The sequence below is a fragment of the Danio rerio genome, chromosome 3 (assembly GCF_052040795.2).
Source record: "Danio rerio strain M-AB ecotype USA chromosome 3, GRCz13ab, whole genome shotgun sequence".
Classification (NCBI taxonomy): domain Eukaryota; kingdom Metazoa; phylum Chordata; class Actinopteri; order Cypriniformes; family Danionidae; genus Danio; species Danio rerio.
Genome location: NC_141023.1, coordinates 36,611,320 through 36,634,893, shown reverse-complemented (window position 1 = coordinate 36,634,893; position 23,574 = coordinate 36,611,320). Strand labels below are relative to the sequence as shown.

The 23,574-nt window shown below is 36.1% G+C and overlaps 1 protein-coding gene across 3 annotated transcripts; it reads left to right on the top strand.

Moving 5' to 3' along the window:
- Positions 1–733: 733 nt before the first annotated feature.
- Positions 734–23,571, top strand: tubg1 (tubulin, gamma 1). Of its 3 annotated transcripts, none has more exons than NM_200908.2 (11): positions 734–900; positions 1,456–1,568; positions 5,415–5,582; positions 5,993–6,061; positions 7,348–7,427; positions 8,767–8,893; positions 14,875–14,961; positions 17,669–17,818; positions 19,950–20,102; positions 20,180–20,341; positions 22,366–23,568. In NM_200908.2, exons 1-11 carry the CDS (start codon positions 852–854, stop codon positions 22,561–22,563), a joined length of 1,356 nt encoding a protein of 451 aa, NP_957202.1. In that variant the 5' UTR covers positions 734–851; the 3' UTR covers positions 22,564–23,568. The 3 variants fall into 3 exon arrangements, 2 of the variants coding, with proteins under 2 accessions (NP_957202.1, NP_001307444.1); XR_015479653.1 differs by having other exon boundaries at positions 760–900; positions 14,875–17,075; positions 17,262–17,818; positions 22,366–23,571; NM_001320515.1 differs by lacking the exons at positions 19,950–20,102; positions 20,180–20,341; positions 22,366–23,568 and adding an exon at positions 16,191–16,279 and having other exon boundaries at positions 17,669–18,473.
- The last annotated feature ends 3 nt before the right edge of the window (positions 23,572–23,574 follow it).

The window sequence follows — 23,574 nt, the reverse complement described above, 5'->3', positions numbered from 1 at the left end:
TATTACTAGACTGTGTATGCTTGTAAATTGGGGGATAGGCGAATTAGATAAATATTTTATGTATTTTAAAAAGGAATATATAAATATTTTTTTATTTTAAAAGTCAACATTCATTCTTCAGGAGAGATTTAATTTCAGTTGCAGTAAAAAACTATAATTCTAAAAGTTTTAGGACTATTTTTTTTCATAGTACAGAATGCAGTTTACAATCTCATTTATAAGACAGTAACTAAGAATAAGATCTAAAATACATATTTTAATTTAATAAAACTGCTTATGCGTCTTATATTACTACATAGATAGAGAAAAAGACACATTCCTTTTAAATTCTTACAAAAAAGTTTAATAATTTCTTTACAATTTACAAAATTTATAGTTATTTAAATATATAAATAAAAATAATAATTATATGTATATCCCCATTGTAAGTATCTTAGGAGGTTAAAAAAAAAGTTGCCCGGAGAAATGTTATAAATAAACTGCATTTTAAACCTGACCAGAAATTCTATGCTTGCAAAATTCTGCGTAACTGACGCGCAGCTTTGATGTTGTTCAATATAAACGCATACATACGTCTTGAAATACGTCGGTAGTGCCCTCTACGTTTATGTCTTTTTTCTTTTACATATTTGCTGTTTTCCATAAAAACGTATTTTGTTCCATCCTTACAAAGATTGATCTAGTTAGATTACAGAGTGGCTTTAAATTTGTAAAGTTGCCGGAGTTTGCGCATGCGCAGTGGGCGTCCGATAGGCCGTTGCTGTTGGAGCGGGAACACGCATAGTGGTTGACTGACAGCAGAACGTCTCTCACATTTACTGATCGTACAGCTGAAATAACAGCAGGACGGGATGCCTCGAGAAATCATCACCCTGCAGCTCGGACAGTGCGGGAACCAGAGTGAGCCATTTTCCTTTATTAGGCTTTGTTTGCCAACAAGAGCCATCTTTACATAAACAGTGTACGTTAGCTAGCTAACGTTATCCAGCTAACGTTATCACACTGCACAGCTTTAAAACGACACCATAAATAAGCAACGTAAATAAGATCAGAAGATGGTTTGATTGTTTACAGTATTTTTTCAGCTGCAGGAAGCCAAGTACTTTCATTATTTTCCATTTAACACTACTGTCTGTTCTTTGTTTGTGTTTCCTAATCAATAAAACTAAACGTGGTAAGTTAACGTTATGCTTGCTTTGTAGTAACGTTAATTAACATTAGTCAATTTAGTCACATTGGCCGTTTTAGAAAGCGGGAATAGAGTTGTATTTATTTATAGGTGGAGACGGACTACATCCATCATAGAAGCTGTAAACAGTAACAGCCGTTATGTTGCTATTATTCAACAACGTTACATATAGCATTTCCCAGTAGCTTTGTCTTTGAGAAGTGTTTTTTAAACATCATGCAATAGAGTACTTGAATAAATGTAGTCCTCATTGTCTTTCTCTGCAGTTGGTTTTGAGTTTTGGAAGCAGTTGTGTGCTGAGCATGGCATCAGTCCAGAGGGCATCGTAGAGGAGTTTGCCACTGAAGGCACTGACCGGAAAGATGTCTTCTTCTATCAGGTACTCAAATACAGAATGCCAATTATCTACCATAATCGCATCATACCAAGCCTACTGCTTTAGGACTACATTTTATTCAGTGACCTAAATAATTAAGTTTAGTTAGACATCCGGCAACATGTTTTAAAGTGGTCAAACAAAAAAGTGGCATTCCAGAAAGCAGGTGATGAAGCTATACTTGGGTATATTTAAACGTCTGTAAGCAGATAGCTTCAACTTTCGCTTCCAGAAACAAAGGTTACTTTCTTTCATGGTGTAACCATAGTAACTTGTGCTCTAAAAATAGACTGTTTAGGGTCAATGCACCCCTGAGCCATATAAGTGTGCATTTAAAAAAAAAAATTTTGGTCAGTTCTCGTTTGTTCACCTGTTTGTTTGTAATATTATACAATTAGTTATATTTTGTCTCACACGGGGGCTCTGCATTTCTTTTTGTTTAGAGAAATTGATACTGTGATTTTCAAAATGCATTGCTATTCTTTCTCAAATCAATCCAGAGCTTAGCTTTTTAACAGCAGATGGAGCTATATGCTTTACCAAGCAAACAACTGTAAACAAATCTAATTAAAATAAAGTTTTAAACAAATTTCAAGTGTGTTCACAGCAGGGGCAGATCTAGAAAATGATTTATGGTTTTACATGAAAATTATGCAACACTGAATCAAGCCTGTTTGCATGTTTTCTTGTGGATTCAATGAATGCTGTACATAATTCTGCTTCAACAACTTTGTTGTTTACTTACCTCAAGAAACAATAAGAAAGATTTATATAGGCCTAATCAATAATCATATATATATTTTTTAATCAGAATTTTTGTAAAATATGACAGTAATTCAGTACCTTTATGTGACGATTCTCAACTTTATTTTATCAACATTTTCTATAAAAAATATGCTTCAGTCCGAGAAGAGCATAAGTTTGTTTGCATTGCCATTGCCACATCTTAAAAATCATGAGATCTACATCTTTAATAATAAAAAATGTGTCAGCTGTGTTTTTGTTGTATTATATTAATGACAACAAATAAAATGTATAGTTTTATTTCATGCTTCAATTTGTTAATTTTTTTTTTTTAGATTTTTTATTAAAATTTGGTGTGTGAGGGATGATAGACAAATGCTTTAACGTTACATGATTTGCATATAGGTTTAATAAATGTTTATGTATTTTAGGATAAATTCCACTGTAAATGTACTAAACTGAACGAAACAGCATATATCCTGGCCATTGTTTTGATTTCTGTTTTTTCCACCAGTGGGGCATTGCACAAAAGTAAAATCAAGAAAGCCAGGATAACAGTAAAAGCGCAGTTTGACCTAGCTTAATCGGGTCGTCCTGGCTTAGTCTATTCCACGTTTGTTGATCCAGAATGGGAACGAGCCGATAAGTCAAGCCTGATTTAGATAGCTAGGATAAGTGCACATTTGTGGCATTTGTTAATTATTAACAGACCGGGAACACATTCATAGCAGGACTAGGACAAATAAAAAAAAACAATTCAGGTGTTTAGAGTGTATTTTTGTTTGTTTGACATGCAAAATTATCTGAATCTATTATAATAAATCGTGGTGGTCTTGACTGTGTTGTTCTGAAGCGCTACTGGCTTGACTGCAGTGCAGCACGCAGTTAAAATGAGTCTTGTTTGTTCAGTAACACTGCTAACAAACACACACACACTCCAACAAACAGGCATACAGTTACTACAGTAAACTAAAGTTTAAAATAGAATAAAGTCCCACCCACCATAACCCTGGAAGCAGGTTGCACTACTGCAGAGACCCGCATAGCACCTTGTCAAAGCATGCATGAGCCACCTCGCCCTAGGGAGCACTGTGCCGGATTACCCGCATTGTTGCTTGGTGGCACAATTTGAGCAAGAAACACATAATATTCTTTGCAATATTGTGTTTACTTTACATATGCAAACCACGAAGAACTAGAGCACAGATGGGCAGAGTGAAGCTTCACAAAGATTGGCATGGCTCCACTCGTATTGTCAGTATTGAACTCGCCTTGGTCAAGTACAAACAGCAACATGGAGAAAACTGACAAAATTGAGAGAGGACTGTTGAGCTTTATTAGAATGCAGATGGAATGTTTAAAACGCGACGTCACTGGCTGAGAATGACGTGAATCTCCTTATAAGTGCTGAAGAGTGCTGAAGACACACATATATATATATATATATATATATATATATATATATATATATATATATATATATATATATATATATATATATATATATATAAATAAAAAGATTGATAGATTGATTGATTGATTGATTGATTCTGATAGCGATTTCTTTGTAGAAGAATGACTTCCTGCCCTCCATCTGAATTTGGCGTGTCATTAATGACGTGATGTGAAAAAAACTTTATATTTTGATGGTGTTTAACACAGTTTCATATACATAGCAGGATGATCATTGCAACTATCTTACCGAATATATGGTATCATCACTGCAATAAACATCCTAAATCCTTTCTTCGCTCTTTTTTTATTTTATTTCTGCCTGTCAGTTTTGATACAGTTTTGCCTAATATTGCTATGAAAAACAAAACTAATTGTTTAAGCGTAAACGGTTAAATTGATTAAGCTGTCCCCCACTAAAATAAGTAAAAACATTGTTTTTAACAACTAGAATATGAAATACTTAAAGAAAAAAATTAAAAGTAATATAAGTAGGTAAAAATAAGTCATACGACCTGATGCTTATAAATAATGACAATATCTAGCAACATGGATGGCTGCATGATTCACTTCATGACACAATTAAGTTCACAGGAGTCGTTTGTTTAGACTACACTTTAACGATGCGCCACAGCAGTAAATCAGTCGAGGAAACTTATTTATTTTTACATGAATCCCAAAACATTAGTCAATTTGCATGACTCTAAAAACTAGCATACAGCACCATCTATACAGCACCAAGCTGTACATTCACGTGATTAAATATTTATACTTTTTCACTGTCCTACCAAAATCAAAACAATACAACCCATAAAAATCTAGTAACGTTTTGTGAACACAAGTCAGAGTCTTAGTTATGTCGAAATGTAAAGTGGACTATTTAATATCATTAGTGTTTATAGAATAATTTATGTACTTTTATTTTGATACAGACCCCAAAACCCCTCTTCACAATCTTCTAATCACATAATCTACCACCAGGTGGAGCTATATTCCTGTGTGTGTTATTGTTATAGGCCCTCCACTCTTCTCCATTACATTTTGTACAGGCTTTTTCACGATCTGATGAAAAATTTACTTGAAATAAATGACACAAGTCCTAGTTTCCTTTTTATCTGTTTGAAAAACCTGCAATTGAAGACTAAAACTAGTTATTTTACAGAAACTGGACTGAAGTCTTATTGTTTTCAAAGATATTGCATGTATTTCTATGTAATGAGACTGAATTTAACAGCATTCTTATGAATAAGAGATGTTGCAATAAATTTTAGATTTTGTTTTACATAATATTTACTAAAATAGAACTAAATAATTGAGCAATGCATTAATAATTAAGTTACAAGTTAATAATTAAACCTCTTATGGTAGATTTGCTAATGTGTGTGTGGCCAATGAAAGTAAATATATCTGCTTCTGACATTTATAAGCTTGCTGGATGCAGATAACTACAAAATTGCAAATATCAGCCAATTGTCAGTCTAACCTACACATCACTTGTCATGTAATCAGCGTTAAGTACATGTATTTACATAATAAGTACATTGTAACGAATTACTAATTTCAGTATGATTACAAATTAGTTAAGGCCACTTAATATAAAGTGGGACCAGAAGCACTAATGTAAAGTGTTCTCCTCTGTTTCGCCCCCTTCAGGCAGATGATGAGCACTATATTCCTCGTGCTGTGCTGCTTGACCTGGAGCCCAGAGTCATCCACACCATCCTGAACTCCCCTTATGCCAACCTGTACAACCCGGAGAACATCTACCTGTCTGAGCACGGCGGAGGAGCTGGAAACAACTGGGCCAGTGGCTTCTCTCAGGTGCCCTCAGTGATCTTTTTTCCCCTTTATTTTAGCTTAAAATAGTTACATTTTAAGTTCTATAACTTATGATTTCTTAATCACGTTTTTGCAGTTTCCAACTCTTGAGTGCAATAGTTGTATTTATAATCAGATACTAATTCTGATTATAGAATTAGTGCAGATATTTAAAATCTCAATTTTGATTAAACAAATGTACATTTTATTAATTAAATTAAAACGTTAGATGAAGAATATGATTGTCATAGGTGTCGTTGTATAGGTGTCATTTTTTGCCAGTGTTATGTGAATCACCCAGTACTTCAAAGTCATGCTAAAACGTTAAACTCATTGTTTCATTTTTGACAACTTTGTATTGTGTCTTATAATTAAATGATGCTTAATAAAGATGAAATGCTTTTTCATTATAGGGAGAGAAAATCCACGAGGACATCTTTGACATTATCGACCGAGAGGCAGATGGCAGTGACAGTCTGGAGGTATGAGTCTCATTGACTGGACCTCTATTGCGTGCAAATGGTTTAGCATGCCATATTAAATTTAGTTTAGAAGCTAATGCCAAAGAAGTAGCTTAAAGTAAATGTTGAAGGTATGTATGTGTATTATGATTGGGTTGGTCTTTGCATCCTGTGTCATTCATTAATTCTCTTTCCTCTGACTTTCTAAGAATTTCCGTTTTTTTTTTAAACAGATTAAGTTTTTAAACAAAGTTAAACACTTTTTGATGATCTCCAGATGGTAGTGACATACCATTTGACGTACTTCCGTTTTTTCCTTCTTTCTTTAGGTTGCTGACATGCATGCAAAAGGTCTACAAATGTAGATCCTATATATTATGTGCATGTAAAAATCTATAGATGGTTATACAAGGTTGCTATTTTATACCTTATTTTGCACTCTTAATTTACAAGATACAGATGTTCCTCCCATTAAAACAACAGACTCGGCCCTCACTGTGTAATTTGTGTTGTTCACTTTTTTACCCACAATTACTGGTGTGTGCATGCACATGTGTAAGTTGTAAGTGAAGGTTGGAGAGTGGTTTGGAGAATGATGTTAACGGGAAGTTAACTGCAAGCACGTATGCGTGCCGTGCATGTGGCATATCAAACTAACTACCAAAAGATGAGTGAATTAATCAGAATTTATTAAAAACAAAAATATAAAGAATTCAAAATACCATCTTCTATTACCCATAGAGGATATTCCTACAAATTGTACTGTTTGGAACAATGTATTTCAAGTGATAAAAGGTTCAGTTCAATTATTCAACCTCTCAGTGTTTGGGTTTAAAATACTGAAAAAGCTATGTTATTTTAAAATATCATTTGTGTAATAAAATGTATTTTTTTATTTAAATGTTTGTGTTAAAATGATTCAAACAATTGTATTAATGTCTAAGCTGAATTTTCAGCATCATTATCCAAGCCACATGGTCGTGTAGAAAACATTATATCACAATTTTCTGGTCAGAAAACATTTTTTTCTTATTATTATTAATGTTTTTATTTAATATTTTACTGAAAAACATGATTTATTTGTTTTTTGTTTTTTATTTTATTATTATTGTATTTTTATGCTATTGTATATTTCCCCTAAAAATCTGTTTTGTTCGGGTAAATGCAGTATTCACTTTTTGTGGACTGACATAATATATATTTAATACCAAAGTACAAAGTAGTTTACTTAGAATCCAGTCTATAGTTAGCAGCACTATATCCACCTTAGTATTTGTGCATGTTAAATATTCTGTTTTTGTTTTTAGGGGTTTGTGCTTTGCCACTCTATTGCCGGAGGCACAGGATCAGGTCTGGGATCTTACCTACTTGAACGACTGAATGACAGGTGCGAAAAACACACGTCACTTGCCATGTTTCCATCATAATGTCAAGTGAATCTTTTCAAACATTTTAATAAATAAAAAAAACAAAAAAACAAATGTGAATTTAATCAGTGTTCCTCAACCATGTTGAGAAACACTGCCGGCAGCTAGCTCTATGCAACTCTCACATGGTCTCCCACTGAAGCTAAGTAGGGCTGCGCCCGGTCAGTACCTGGATTGAAGACCACATGGGAAAGCTAGGTAGCTCAGTAAGCTCCGTCTTTTGGATGAGACGTTAAACCGAGGTCCTGACTTTCTGTGGTCGTTAAAAATCCCTGGATGTTCTTTGAAAAAGAGTATGGGTTTAACCCCGGCATTCTGGCCAAATTTGCCCACTGGCCTCTGTCCATCATGGCCTCCTAACCATCCTCATATCATAATTGGCTTTATCACTCTGTCTCCTCTCCACCAATCAGCTGGTGTGTGGTCTGGTGCAATATGGCTGCCGTCACGTCATCCAGGTGGATGCTGCACACTGGTGATGGATGAGATTTTCCCCATTGTGTAAAGTGCTTTGAGTGTCTAGAAAAGTGCTATAAAAATGTAATTAATTATTGTTAATATTATTGTTATTGTGTTCCTGGAGGACCACCAACACTGCTTGTTTTGGATGTCTCCTTGGTCACACCCATTACAGGTCTTTCAGTCTCTGAATTGCTGAGGATCTGAATCGGGTGTGTTTGGTTAAGGAGATATGGAAAATGTGCAGAGCTGGTGGTTCTCCTGGAACATGGTTGAGAAACACTGAATTAAATGTGTTTCCATCAAGTTGTTAGAACGGCTCTCTATAGTATTGGTAACCTGGTAACCACAATTAAACAATGCTGGCATGATGGAAACCGCTGCTTAGTCACATTGTTTAATGTTCACCATATCAGACTATATTCTGTAATTGTGTTATTCGCCTAATCTCTTTTTCACAATTTTTATTAGAAATTTTCTGTTACTGGTTTCTCATGCAATACTTCAAAATCTGTGTTAATGCACGGTGATGGAAACCCAGCAAGTCATACGAGACTCATAAAAATACTTTGAATCCCCCTACTCTGCCTGTCTACCTCTCCTGAAACGTAGATCCACACCCTTTACGTTGTTAGTCTAGACTAGCAGTCATGAAGCGTTTGGGTGGCAGTCAGTGTAATTAAAGGGAGAGGCAGGCAGCAGCCATCAGCGGGTGTAATTACCTCTCTTTAGGGGTGCGTTTAATACCATTGCGTGTGCAACCTCAAGGGCACCAGCGGCATTCAGCTGGGCGCGTGTTCTTGAGCCTTAAACATTCAACCGTTCTGCTGTCTTTTTTAGGTATCCTAAAAAACTGGTTCAGACCTATTCGGTCTTTCCTAACCAGGATGAGATGAGTGATGTTGTCGTACAGCCATATAATTCTCTTCTGACGCTAAAGAGACTGACCCAGAATGCAGACTGTGTGGTGAGTGAATGGACAACCGCACACACTCGCACACACAGACAAGGAGAGAGAGACTCTGATAACCTTTTCAGCTGGCCTAGAATTTGGTGTGAGGTGTTACACACTGACACACATACATACAAAGACACAGGTTTGTTTTTGCGAATTGTGGGGACATTTCTGTACAAATTGTACTTGTAATTGTATTTACCATCTCACTTTAAAGGAGATTTATAGGGCTAATTTCTACTTCGAGTCCACCCTGTAGGTCACAGTAGCCTTTGCACCCTTTGGTGCACCCTGGCACGGTCCCTGACATGTGCCTCTCAAAACAATTTATCTACACTTCACAACAATATGGAGCCAGGCCAGTGCATTCACTAAACATTTGCTATTTCCTGTCAATTCTTTCCTTGAATGAATGAGATTGATAGTAGCATTGCACACATTCCCGGCCAAAACATTAGCAAAGAAACTCAACACAGTGTACCATAGAAACTCTACTGCTACTAGCATTTCAGAAGTGCGATTGCAGAGCAGCACAGACAGAATGCAAAAGTATAAGTGCTCACAATGTCATCAGCTACATGCGAAGCTTGTGTCGTGCGATACAGCAATCACTCAATGAAGAAGTATAAATCAGGCTTCTGTCATCTTCTCCTTGTAATTTATATGTCATACCCATGTCATTATACAAGTGTGTGGTGTTTTATGTCACAAAAGCATCCACATAGACACTCAGTTGACACAGAGTTGTGGATCTTGAATCACATTGTTTCATCAACATCCCAATGTGTGTACCTGCAATAGTCACATTCCAGGATCTGCAGTGTTGAGTATGGATTATAACAGCACTGCAGTTCAGAACACGTGTGAATTGTGGAGTCATTGCAAAGTTTAACCATGTACTAGATTTCAAAAACTTTAGAACATGAGTCTAGAATGTCATCTGCTTGTTTAGTTGTGATGTATGGATTACTGTTTCCAGGTTCATGCCACTACTTGTTTAAATTGAGAAAATATTCGTTTAGGACCACTTTTTAGTCATATCACACATTCATTCATTCATTTATTCATTCATTTTCTTTTTGGCTTAGTCCCTTTATTAATCTGGGGTTTCTACAGCGGAATCATCTGCCAACTTATCCAGCATTTGTTTTACGCAGTGGATGCCCTTCTCTGTGAAACATCCATGCACACTTATTCGCACTCATACACTACGGACAATTTTAGCCTACCCAATTCACTTGTACTGCATGTTTTTGGCCTGTTGGGGGAAACCGGAGCACCTGGAGGAAACCCACGCGAATGCAGGGAGAACATGCAAACCCCACACAGAAACGATAACTGACCCAGCCGAGGCTCGAATCAGTGACCTTCTTGCTGTGAGGCGACAGCACTACCCGCTGTGTCGCCCATATCACACATTAAAGTGAATTTTATATGTAATCATGCTGTACACAATAGTCTTTGTTTACATTCGACACATACGTTATTTTACATCCATTTATTAAATTTCTGTTCTACAAACTTCTGTATTTTGTCTCCCCAGAAAACCATAAAGCACTGTTTTAGTTTATTTGCATCTTTTGTTTTTATCTATGGTTGTAATTTGTTTAAAGGGGTGGTTCACTACGATATCATAATTTAAACTTTAGGTCATGTATAATATAGCTGTGTGGACATAAACAACATCTCTTAATGTAATATGCTCAAAGTTCAATGCAGAGGGAGACATTGGCTTTTACAGAGTTAGCTTGAAGCCTATGGCAAACAAAGTTTGTGGGGACTACAAAAAATACATCCGGGCTAGTGAGATCACAAATGCTTCAGGTTACAGATTTTATTTTAGAGAGCAGGCATGACATTCAGCTGTGTGCTCTTCATTTTCTGATTCAGGCCCAAACTGATACGCTACTCTGACTGACAGTATTTACACAGCAGAGGCAAAGCGTGTGCTTGTAGGTGCGTGACGTTTTTTCTAGTGATGTGGAGCCGATCAGCGAATCACAGCACATTATGTTAGCTGTCCAATCAGAGCCTCTTGAGGGCAGGCTTTAGGAGGGGCTAAGAAATATGACATTTGTTTTCATGTTAGCAGAAAAGCTGTATATAATCAAAGTAAGATACATGAAAAAATAACCAGATTTTTTACAAATGAAGCATGAGCACACATTGCTTTGCATCTTATAAACACAACTAAGCCCTAAAAATACACTCTGGACCACCCCTTAAATTTATTTTTGTGTAGATGCAATTCCCCAAAAAATAAATAAATAAATAAATCACCACAATCTCAAATATAGACTGTAATAAAATGCATTGCAGAAAAAAAAAAACAAAGCATGGCAATGTGTCATCAGTATCGTGCAGCCCTAAATGAATGTGTTTCTATTTGAAACAGAGCCCTTCTCATACACAGCCTGCTACCCTAACAGCACATTTCCTCACAGTTACACAATCCACCTCCTCAAACAGACCTTCTTTCTTCCTTTTCTGCTTTCATTCTACAAATAGCAGTGGATGGGGGAAAGATGGACAGCCTTATGTGATTATCCACTTCTCTCTTTCCATGTCCTCCTGGTTAACAGTAGCTTGGTCCCAGATTACATTTTATTATAAGCCATACAGCGCTCTGACACCTCTGTACATCTAGAATGCAAAAATTTATAGATGTGTCAACATTTACTGGTATATTTTCTGACTGATAACCATCTGCACATGATTGAGGAGATCATTATTTAACAAACACATCCTATTGACTCTGAGGAGTCAGTTATTATGTATTGTATAAAGGTGTTTAAGAATGTGTTTGCATATCCTTATTTGAGCTTTTAGAGCGACTGATGGCTTTGATCAGTGTAGCTGAAGAAATACTTCATTGTCCCTGTCTCCAACCAATCTTCATGTGCACTTCAGAATAGATTGGGCTTCAGTGGAGGAAATGCCATTAGTAAAGGTTAAGATGCATATTTTGTTTCTTGAAACTGTCAGCTAGCTTTATTCTCATCTCTGCCTTATATAATAGAGTCAGATTAGAGAGTCAGCTCAAAAGATGAGGAGGTTAATAGAGGTGGATTATATTATCTTTCTTGGTGAGAATACAGATTAACTTCAGGTCTCAAGCATTATTAATAAAGATTATTTAAGGCATTATTAAGAGGAGTTTGTCAAAAATTAAAATTGTCATTATTTTCAAGTTCATAAGAAATAGAAATGAAAAATCTTCAAAATAGAAATGAAGATATTTTTTAATGATTAATTTATGTCACTTCTTTGGAAGTCTTTCACCATGTTCAGACTTTAAAATGTTTAGATATTTCCTTTTCGGTGGCAAATTTTGTGTATATATTTGAGTCATGCAACATTGGGAAAAAATGTAATCAAATTATTTGTCCATTTAACATGTTTATAATTTTAAAACAAAAGCAAATGCCTTTATTTAGGAATCACTAAATCATTAATTAGCTTTATTGTCCACAAACACATTTAGTTAAAGAGCTAGTTCATCCAAAATTTTAAAAAAGAAAAAAAAACACCTGAGAGTGGGAAAATTATGTCAGAATTTCCATTTTTGGGTGAACTGTCTCTTTAAAAGTTCAAGACACACTGGTGTACTTTTAAATTTTTTTTATGGATTTGTGTGTGTTGAGCATGAATTAAAACAAAATTAACATCGTCAGCTTTAATTGTAGGAAAAACATGAGAATCTTGAGCTTTTATCAGCTTATTTCATCCATAGCACGCATCTGCTAGTAAAGTGATGACGCGTCAGTTTCTCATTACTATTCATAGCGGAGTTTTCTTGCCCTGCTTCCTAATTATTTATGGCAGTATGTGCTTTTAGAAGATGAGGCAAACCTGCCAAACTGTGAGACCCAATGATGGGGTGAGACTGCATCCACTCATGGCAAGCAGTAGCAGTTCATGAAGGGTCGTAACGTTATGTGCTTTTTTCCACGATCCACGGGGGTTTGTTGCATGTTTTTTCCCGACGATGCTGTCAGGGCCAATACAGCAAAGCTGTTGCATTGCAGCAAGCATTTTTTTGTTAAACTTTGTCGTTTATCAGTTGATATTGTTACCATTCAGATACATTGCCTATATCCATGCTGCTGTGTTCACCTATTTTTAAAATCCTCTAGATTACCGACAAAGGTAATGGTTGAAATAGATAGGGCAAAAGACCTGCTGCACTGCTATCCACTGTGTCTGCATTCAGACCCGGGGATTCAGGAGGAGAGAAGTTTTGCTCATTTATGTTGTTTACATGGTTATCTTTATAATGATATAACAAATTGTGGTTATGTGTATATGAAATTATCAATAACATGTGTTGCAGAGCATTAAATTACTGTTTATTTCTTTGCATTATAACTTTGAAGCTATAAAATCATGGGTCTCTTCACGGTTTGTGTCTGAATTTGTGAGCCAACTGACAACAGTTGTCTACTCCCCTGCTCTGCCGGCCATGCCCACTCATCCCTCTGAAGCCAGGGTGTCCGCGGGGTTGTAAAAGGTAGTAAATGAAATTAGCCAAAATTAAGAGCTTTAAAAAAGTATTAAAAAGTAATAAACGTCATCTGACGAGGTATTACATTTTCGAGACCAATTGTTTTAGACACATTTTTAATTTGTGTTAAGTGCAGGCCTTTGTTCTAAAATGTGGGTGGATTTATTTATATGTTGAGAGTAGGACCTGAGCGATATCATGTGAAGTGGTGTGTGGTAGCTTGATAACAGAGCCACAATGTCAACACACCAGAGCTCATATATGACAATGGATTAAAAACTATGGACAAAGGCCTATTGTGACATCTTGATTAATCCCTCTGCTTTACTTAAATGTATATGTTATCTGTATCATGATATTCTATTTGGAAAGATATTTCATTTATGCCACTGCAGTTGCAGCTCTAAGTTGTGCTGGCAGTCATTTTTTTTTTTAAGGTATTAAAAAAGGTAGTAACAATGTATTAAATTCAACTTAAGAAGCTCTGTATATACTCTGAAGGCATTTTTGAAAAATTCTGAGGTAGACTTGAACCGAAAGAGGGGGTTTTATGGCCCTTTAAATAGCTTGATACTTAAAGAGTAAGGGGACTTTAAGGCTGTTTTTTTTTTTTTTTGCATTAGTCATGATATCACTATCAAGGTGTTATTACTATTATTATAGTATAATTATATAATTTTGTATTCAAATAGCATTACACACTGTTCACACTGTTTTCAGATGACTTTATAAAAATAAATATTGATATTAAATACTGCGGTGAAAGATAAATATTGACAATATTGCTTCATAGTGTGACTGTAGATGGCAATTCTAGATAAAATTACTCTATTTAGATTTCAGTCTGTCATGCTCTACCAGTTGAGCGGTTCTGCAAGATTCTCTCATTTTAGTTTATCTTAGTTCTAATCAAGTAGCAGAAAAGACTGGGATTATTTAAAATATATATATACCAACTGTTGAACACCTAATAGTTTATTATTTAAAACAAATGCATAATATATCCATAATATTTCCAGTACAATGTTAGGGATGTAAGAAGACCTCAGATTCACACTGCAAAAAATGTGTTGCGTAGAGGTTTTGTCTTGTTTCTAGTCCAAATATCTACAAAGTCTTAAATCAAGAAGCATTTTCTAGACGAGTAAAAAATATTGTCATGTTTTTAAAAATAATGTGGCCGAATTGAGTTAGTTTTTTCTTAAAACAAGCAAAAAAATCTGCCAATGGGGTAAGAAAAATATTGTTTTCGATTTAAAACTAGATTTCTTACCTGGCAGATTATTTTGCTTGTTTTCAGAAAAAAAAACACTTAAGTCTGTCATATTATTTCTTAAATCAAGACAAGTTTTGATGGTCTAGAAAATGCTTCTTGATTTAAGAATATTTAGATAGTCAGAAACAAGACAAAACCACTAGGTAAGTAAAGCATTTTTGCAGTGCACAATCCTGATTAAAAGTGATCTTTATCTTTCAATGTTTCTTTCAGGTTGTGCTGGACAACACGGCTTTGAACCGAATCGCCACAGACCGACTGCACATTCAAAACCCTTCATTCTCTCAGATCAACCAACTGGTGAGTTTTAAAACACATCTCTCTTTCAGGAGACCATGAGCATTAAAGAAGGTAATACAAAAATCCATTCTTGCAGCTGTGATTAGTAGCCCACAGTTTGAGCAATTATAAAAAGTGTTTTACCAAATAGACATGAAAAGATCTGAATTTGGTAAACATATGGCAACTCTCCTTTGTTCATATATGTAACCAATCTTGTAATAATAATTTATTCCAAATAAGTGCGGAATCAATACAGGGTTATTTCACCCTCATATCTTTTCACTCTCCTGAGACTATATTTGTAACACAGATTAAGATATTTTAGATGAAATCAGAGAGCTCTCTCATCCATAAACAACAACACTGTGCTTTCCACACATAGACTTTACTTGGGCGGGCCCCCGTTCCTTTTCTGGACTTTGAATGTCTGCACCATTGCTGTCTATGAAGTATGAAAGACCTGATATCCCTCTCTGATGTCATCTAAAATATCTTTATTTGTCTTCTGTAGTTCTGAAACACTTCTAAAATAATATCCAAATTCATAAAACCATAAAAATGTTTGATTCCAGTATCTTCTCTGAAATCATAGCATCTAATTACATTAAGAATATTCATTCCAAAAACAAAAAGGTTGCTTGTCATTAAAATAAGATACTAAGACATGAGACATTAGCAGATAATATCTGCAACAGTATCTAATATATGACAGTACAGCCCTGTGTTTAAAGCATTTTATAGGCTACTTTAATGCACTAAGCATAAATGGAGAGCTCTTAAACTCACTGACACAGATACCAAGCATTAATATACATTCTCCAACGTCACACCATTTACGTACATTGTAATGAGTGAAATACAAGGCCCTATTCATCAGTCTTGAGGCTTCCAACCAAAAGCAAGTCCTTTTCATTTTAAAGCCCTACCCTGCAGCAGAGGGACTGTCCTGGTGTGGTTCATGTAGGGACAGTATGGAGTCACTCCTCATATATTAGTAACAGTTGGGCGCTGACACGACATGCATTTCACACTTCAAACAATCAGAAAACCAAACCAAAATTGTTGCCTGCCAAGAGTTTGTTTGGCACTGAGACAAACAAGAGGAAGATTTTACAATAAACACAGAAATGTCAAGAAACTAAATAAGCTGAACCACAAAACATTAACATTAAAAAGGCATTCGGGTGGTCTATCACAGCTGTATTGTATTATATGCCGTGTAAATTGGAAATAGTGCCGCCTGTCAGTTTCAGGAGGATGAAACATGGGGAGTCGCCGCTTCTGAAAGCTGTAATCGGCAGCGTGACATGCCGTCGTGTCACATTCTAATGACGAGGTAATAAATAACCAGTGACATCTTGTGCTGTGTTTTCTCTTATACACCCATACAGCACCCTGCTTCAAGGTGAATAGTTCACTTTCGTCGACTCATCCATCACTGTCTTATAGTCATATGAAATGGGTCATATAATGGCAAGATTTGTGACCAGAGTGCTAATAGAAAACCGGTTTCTCCAGTCCAGGCTATTGTATACTTAAATAGCAGCTTCTTTTACAAACAAGAGTACCATCAGCACACCCAAATAATTTAGACGACAATTTATTTAAAAAAAATAATAAATAAATAAAATATTGGAACTTTGAACTCTTTTTTTGTGACACTTGTCTATCTAGACCAGTGTTTCTCATCTAGTGGTACACAGATCCACAGTGGTCTTTACCAAATTTGCAAAGGGTCTCTAGTAAAACTAAATGAACTCTCACCTTTCTCAATTTGGATGGACACAGTGGCTCAATGGTTAGCACTGCCGCCACACAGCAAGAAGGTTGCTGGTTTCCTAGTGTTGACATGGATTTCCTTCACTGTCCAAAGAAATGTGGTACAGGTGAACTGAATAAACCATATTGGCCGTAGTGAAGGAGTGTGGATGAATGTTTTCCATTACTGGGTTGCAGCTGGAAGGGCATCCGTTGTGTGAAACATATTCTGGATAAGTTGACGGTTCATTCAGCTTTTGACCCCTGATCAATAAAGGGACTAAGCTGAAGGAAAATGAATGAATAGTCTCAATTTACACAGTTGAGTTTTACTATTTTTGAATCCAGTCAGCCGATCTCCTTGTCTGGCGGGAGCACTTTTAGCTTAGCTTAGCATAAATCATTAAATCAGATTAGACAATTAGAATCTCAAATTTAAAAAAAAGTTGATGCAGCGGGTAAATAATATTACGCATTATTATTTTAAGTAATGTAACTAATGTGTATATAGCACATTTATAGAGTATGGCCATACATCCAAAGCGCTTCACAATCATGAGGGGCCAGTGAGCTCACCACACACCGGCTATTGAGAGACAGTGATGGAGCCAATTCTGTAGATGGGGATGATTAGGAGGCCATGATGGGTAATGGCCAATGGAGGGAACTTGGGTTACACCCCTACTTTTTACAAGAAGTGCCATGGGATTTTTAATGAGCACAAAGAGTCAAGACCTCGGTTTCACGTGTCATCCGAAAGAGGGTGCCTGCTTCAGCTTGGAAAACCACCAGTGTTTTGTGCAAAAAGTTTTACGTACGGCCACGATATTGTTGCTTCTTCATACTTCAGCTGGTAATTGTGATTGTGGTGAGAATGTGAAACCAGGAATGGAAGGTGACAGAACGTGTTTGGAGGTATTATAGGTCCAGACTGTTAAAAGACAACTGTGTTTTTCTCTCTTAACAGGTGTCCACCATAATGTCAGCAAGCACAACAACCCTCCGTTACCCTGGATACATGAACAATGACCTGATTGGACTGATTGCATCCCTCATCCCCACTCCTCGCCTCCACTTCCTCATGACTGGATACACACCGCTGACCACCGATCAGTCTGTAAGTTCTTCAAGTGGTAATTTACATAAAGATTCTTTGCAAAGCGTAGCTCTTTTCTGAAGTCTAGTGATCTGCTCTCTGCTGTAAAACTTTTGAGTGAATGATTGAAAAGCTCATCATCAGTTGCATTCAGTTCACTGTTGATTCGTTGTGTTAACTTGTAGCAAGTTAACAATAGGTATAACCATTTTTATTAGCCATCTAATGAGCCATCTGTCATTCTGTAGATCTGTTTATCTGCCTTTTATAGCTTAAATGGCAGATGGACTATATATTGACTGAAAAAAGACTAAAACATACAATTGTTTTTAACAAAATATGGTAAAGCTTGTTAAAAAAAAGATTGTAATGTTAATTTGGGAATGCTCCCTTTGCCATTAAAGAAACAAAATTCTGTTATTGTTTTATATATGTCTCTTTCTTGGCTAAATACTGTGTAAATACTTAGGGTGTGCAATGTTTGGGGAACAAATTCCTCCATTTCTGTTATTTCCTATTATGTACTTCTGTGCATTTACCTGTTCATGTGTTTGCATGTTGTTCTTTCAATTTATTTGCCGGCCTCTTTCTGACTGTTCTTTTTTATTTGTCTATGGGTGATTCTAGAATTTTTTTGTACAATTAAATTTTTTTTTAATTAATTTTAATAAACCCATTTTGAATAATTACACCAAATGTATCAAAGTTTTGCTTAAAATACTTTACTTAAAGACTCCCTCTAAATCCATTTTTGACTCTGCCTCCTGAATCCAGCTTTGATTGTCATAAAATAATTCATTTGCCTAATTTTCATTTTTTTTTTAAGGTAAATATTTACATAAAACATCTTTGATGTTATCTGTAATTTCAGTTATTGAAAACAAATTTTATGTCTGTCCATATGTTCTAACCAGCTGTTACATCGTTTTAACATTGGTTATTAAAAGGCATAAAAATCTTTGCAAAAAGCACATGACTTGTTCCAAGTGCTATCACTTTCTTGGGTGGGAAACTCTGTAAGGCATTGAAAAAAGTCACAATTGTTGCCTCATTTATAAAAAAAATAATATTTAGGATACATCAATATTAGATTCATTATTTGTCAACATCGTTTTTAAGATATTTAATATTTTAAAAACAATATTAGGATGAAAATGCATAAAATTCAGTTTTGCACATGCCATATGGTGTCTGGTTTGAGGTTTGCAATTGCATCTTAAGCTAAAGCACAAAATGGTGGAAAATGTCAACTCTGTTGTCCTCAACTATGTTAATGGTTTAAGTTAAGGTTAGGGTTCAGTTTAACAACAATTTAAACAACAATTAGTGGACTTGATTAGACTACAGCTCGACGCCATCTTAAAATGTACATTTCGACTGGGAGTAAAGACCTGCTTACTGGGCCTCAATGATGAGTATACCTTATAATTTTCGGAACGGAGACCTACTACATATTTTGATTTATTTTGCTCGGAAATGTATCCTTGTAAAGTGGATTAATGAAGAACCACCTGCTTGCTGGCTGCTGCTTGCAGTCTGCAGCATAATCCCACTTAAGGCTTTCTCCACAGCTATGAAGAACAAACCTTTTCTATTTTATCAGACCTGGGATCCTTTCTTTGATTATTTAGGAACCTCTAAGTCTTTAAGACTAAAATCTTGTCTGTTAGACTCAGCCTGGACAAAAGAAATGTAATACGCCTTTTTGCAATATAAGATTGTATTTTTTTATGTCTTTATTATTTTTATTATTATAAGTGTTATTATTATTTGTTTATTTTATTACAATTTAATTTTATCTAATACTATTTTTATTTTTATTTTTCATGTGGGGGTCAGAACTCAAATTACATGTTTGACAGATACTTTCTTTCCACCCAATGTAATTTTCTGACATGTTATTGCACTAAAAATGTTCAATAAAAATATATTTGAAAAAAAAAAATCAATTAGTAATAGAGTCAAGTGTTCAGTTTACTCTAGACTACACATTTGTTATGTTATTCCAAATGAAAGTTAAATGTGAAATGCCTGAAATGTACCCGCAACTAGTCCTATATGTCTCTCTTTCTGAAATTATGGCATCCACCAGCTTGTTTTTGATATTATTCTCATAAATGAACACACTTTAAATAATATGGTCTCTTTTCAGGTGGCAAGCGTGAGGAAGACTACAGTTCTGGATGTGATGAGGAGGCTCCTGCAGCCTAAAAATGTCATGGTGTCCACAGGCCGAGACCGTCAGACCAACCACTGCTACATCGCCATCCTCAACATCATCCAGGGAGAGGTGGACCCCACACAGGTCTGAGAATATCTGTTACAAGCAAGCCATTCTAAATCATATTCGCCTATCCTAATGTTTATATGTGGCCCTTGCAGGTCCATAAGAGTCTCCAGAGAATCAGGGAGAGGAAGTTGGCTAATTTCATCCCATGGGGTCCTGCTAGTATCCAGGTTGCACTGTCCCGCAGATCTCCCTACCTGCCCTCAGCTCACCGCGTCAGTGGACTTATGATGGCCAATCACACCAGCATCTCTTCAGTAAGAAATTTATTTCATTTAGCCATCTCTGCTGTATATTATAGTTCTTTATTATCAGTATTACTGTTAAAAAGTAATTTGCACTTTTATTCGACATGTTGTCATATCTACTGGGAAGCCAAAAATAAAAGTATGTGGGGGGGGTCTTAAACATTCTTAAAATGTCTTTCATTTCAAAAACTAAATTTTATGCCTTAAATTCACTGAAATATTGTGTTCTATGTCTTAAATAATTTTAAACGGGTCTTAATTTTCTTCTAAGTAAAGCTACCCAATCAGGCCGACATCCATCCAATCACCAACATTCCATCTTAATAAAATCAGGGAAGGAAAACTTAAAACTATTATGCAGCTCCTTGTAAAAATAACAAAGCAATTTATCCCTTTACATTTATCCGTTTTCTTGTTTTCTTGACACATTAAAGTATGTTCCTAAGAAATAACTACATTTTTTTTGTGTGTGTGTGGCAAGCAAAAAAATTTTATTGGCCCAACCAGGCCATTAGAAATAATCATTAGTGTTTAGACCTGCATGTCTAAAATGTAATACTTAATGATCTTAAAAGGGTCTTAAAAAGTCGTAAATATTAAAAACCCTGATATTATATTAAGATAATTGTAAAATAAGCAATTAAAAATACTTTTTTTATTTGAATATTTATTAAAATGGCATTTATTTCTGTAAAGATAAAATGTAATTTTTAGTATCATCACTTTGCATGATCTTACAGAAGTCACCATTGCTCAATCAAAGGAAAAGGAAAAGGAAAAGAAAAAAAAACAATCACTGATGCCAAAGTAACAATGGTTCTGGAAAATATGTTAAGAGCCTTATTTACTTCAAGCTAAATTGAAGAAATAACTGAAATAGTGTCATTTCGAACAAAATCCAGCCAAAACAAAGTTAGTTTTGAGTTTTGAACTGAGGTAGTCTACCATTGGTCCATGGCGATTACACAATCAGCGGGCGTGTTCTGAAACTCTGCCTTCTTTGATGAGTGATTGATTTGCATCTCGTATCCATGGAGGCCAGACAGGAGAACAACAGCAACAGGGATAAACTGAAGGGTCGAGTAGCAAAACTAGTACAGATATATCCGCATCTGCACGATCACTCGTGTAACAAGCTGGACAAGGTTATTTGGCAGATGTTTACAAAACTGTTCTCCTCTAACAGCTGCCATCATTGTGTTTATGGTGGTGTATGTGTGGGATACTATTATCAAATTATAAACCCATAATTCACACAGAACCCCCAACACTACCCACCATAGCATCCATGATTATGGAACACTAGAAAATAAAGGCTGCGTCCGAAATCGCATACTTCCATACTATTTAGTACGTTAAAAACCGCATTCGAGTCGAGAAGTATGTCCGAATTTATAGTATTCAAAACTGGCCCTAAACCAAATGACTTACTACTTTCAGCGAGATTCTGAAGTGTGCATCCAATGTAAGCTACGTTGCTATGAATTCGTAATGGGAGTGAATCGATGCATCTGACGTGGGTAGGTTACATGATCATAACAAATAAAGGATATAGCATGTCTGAATTACATTTATACTACTCGCATTCATACTATACAGTATGTGCTTTTCGAGCGGTCATGTAGTAATCTTTAATACAAATGTAATACATACTCAAGTAGTAGGTGATTTCGGATGTAGTCAACATAATTTTTAAACTTTATATCCAGGCCTAAAAGTTTCTGTCGCAAAATAGAAGCATTTCTGGTCCTTCTAGAGCAGTGTTTCTCAACCACGCTCCTGGAGGAGCACCAACACTGCTTGTTTTGGATGCTTGTTTTGTTTGATGCTCTTTCAGTCTCTGCTAATGAGCTGATGATCTGAATCAAGTGTGTTTGGTTAAGGAGACATGGAAAATGTGCAGACCTCCAGGAACGTGGTTGAGAAACACTGCTCCAGACAACTCTATGTCATCAACATTTTTAATGAGTCCAGTTGCTCTAAAAACAAGTGGTCACTCTCTAATCTGTAGTTGTCCTGTCTGTGTCTGTCAGTTGTTTGAGCGCACGTGTCGTCAGTATGATAAGCTGAGGAAGAGGGAGGCCTTCCTCGAGCAGTTCAGGAAGGAGGACATATTCAAGGACAACTTTGATGAGCTGGATAACTCTCGAGAAGTGGTTCAGCAGCTGGTGGACGAGTACAGCGCCGCCACACGTCCCGACTACATCTCCTGGGGCACACAAGAGCAGTGAAACCTCTTTCACAACTCCGAAACTCATCCTGTAAAATATGCACACCAACTCCAGTAGAACAGAATAACAGTAGTGGAAAAAAGGCTCTGATCTAAATCTTTCATGGCTCATCAGTCACACTGTACCTCCAGAGCCTCACTCGTGTGTATGTGTATAAACAAGTGATTTGTCATATTTACAAGACTATAGAAGAGTTCTTCATGACCTGGTGCCTCTATCCTGAGCTATAACTTTCACTTTTGTCTCAGTTTCTCTCTCTCTCTCTCTCTCTCTCTCTCATGGATTTCCTGCGTTTCTTTTGATCAGAGAATTTATGGCTCCGTCTTAATCTATTTTTGTACTGCACTTTGCACTCTTCAGCACGAAATCTACATCAATCGACGTCAAGGTGGCCTGTGCACAAACTTCTCTGACCACACACACACACACACACACACACTGGACGTCTGCACCGATAAGACTGGGTGGTCTCAGAATGAATGTAACCGTAGGAGGGAGTGTGAAAGATTAAGCCTCTTAGAAAAGATCAGACTTCTGAATGCTCCGTCAAACTCCCTCACATTCACACTTGCATGCTTTTAGACAAAAGGCGCTGGCTTTCAGGGGATAAGACTATGATTGTGCGATTGAAGCCGCTTTTTCTCTTGGTCTCGTAGTCATGGATTTTTCTAGAAGGTTATCTTAAGAGTTTTGAGAGGCGATCAGTGAAGTCAAGTGTTATGCTGTACCTCAAGCCATCCAATCGGTGATGTTTTTTCTCTAGTCTATAGAATCAATGATGTTACAGTACCTCAACGTCTGGCAGACTCAGTCATACAGCACAGTCCCAACACATCGCCTTCATCTACTTCTGCTCCAGAAGCTGAACCTTCACGTGCCAGATGACTTTCCCTCTGTTTTGTCTCTCTCTCTCTTCAGTTGCCACATTGTTATTATTAAGGTTATACTCTGTATATAGTTTGCTGTCGGATTTGATGCATTTACTGAATAAATGTTTTTGTACAAGAACAT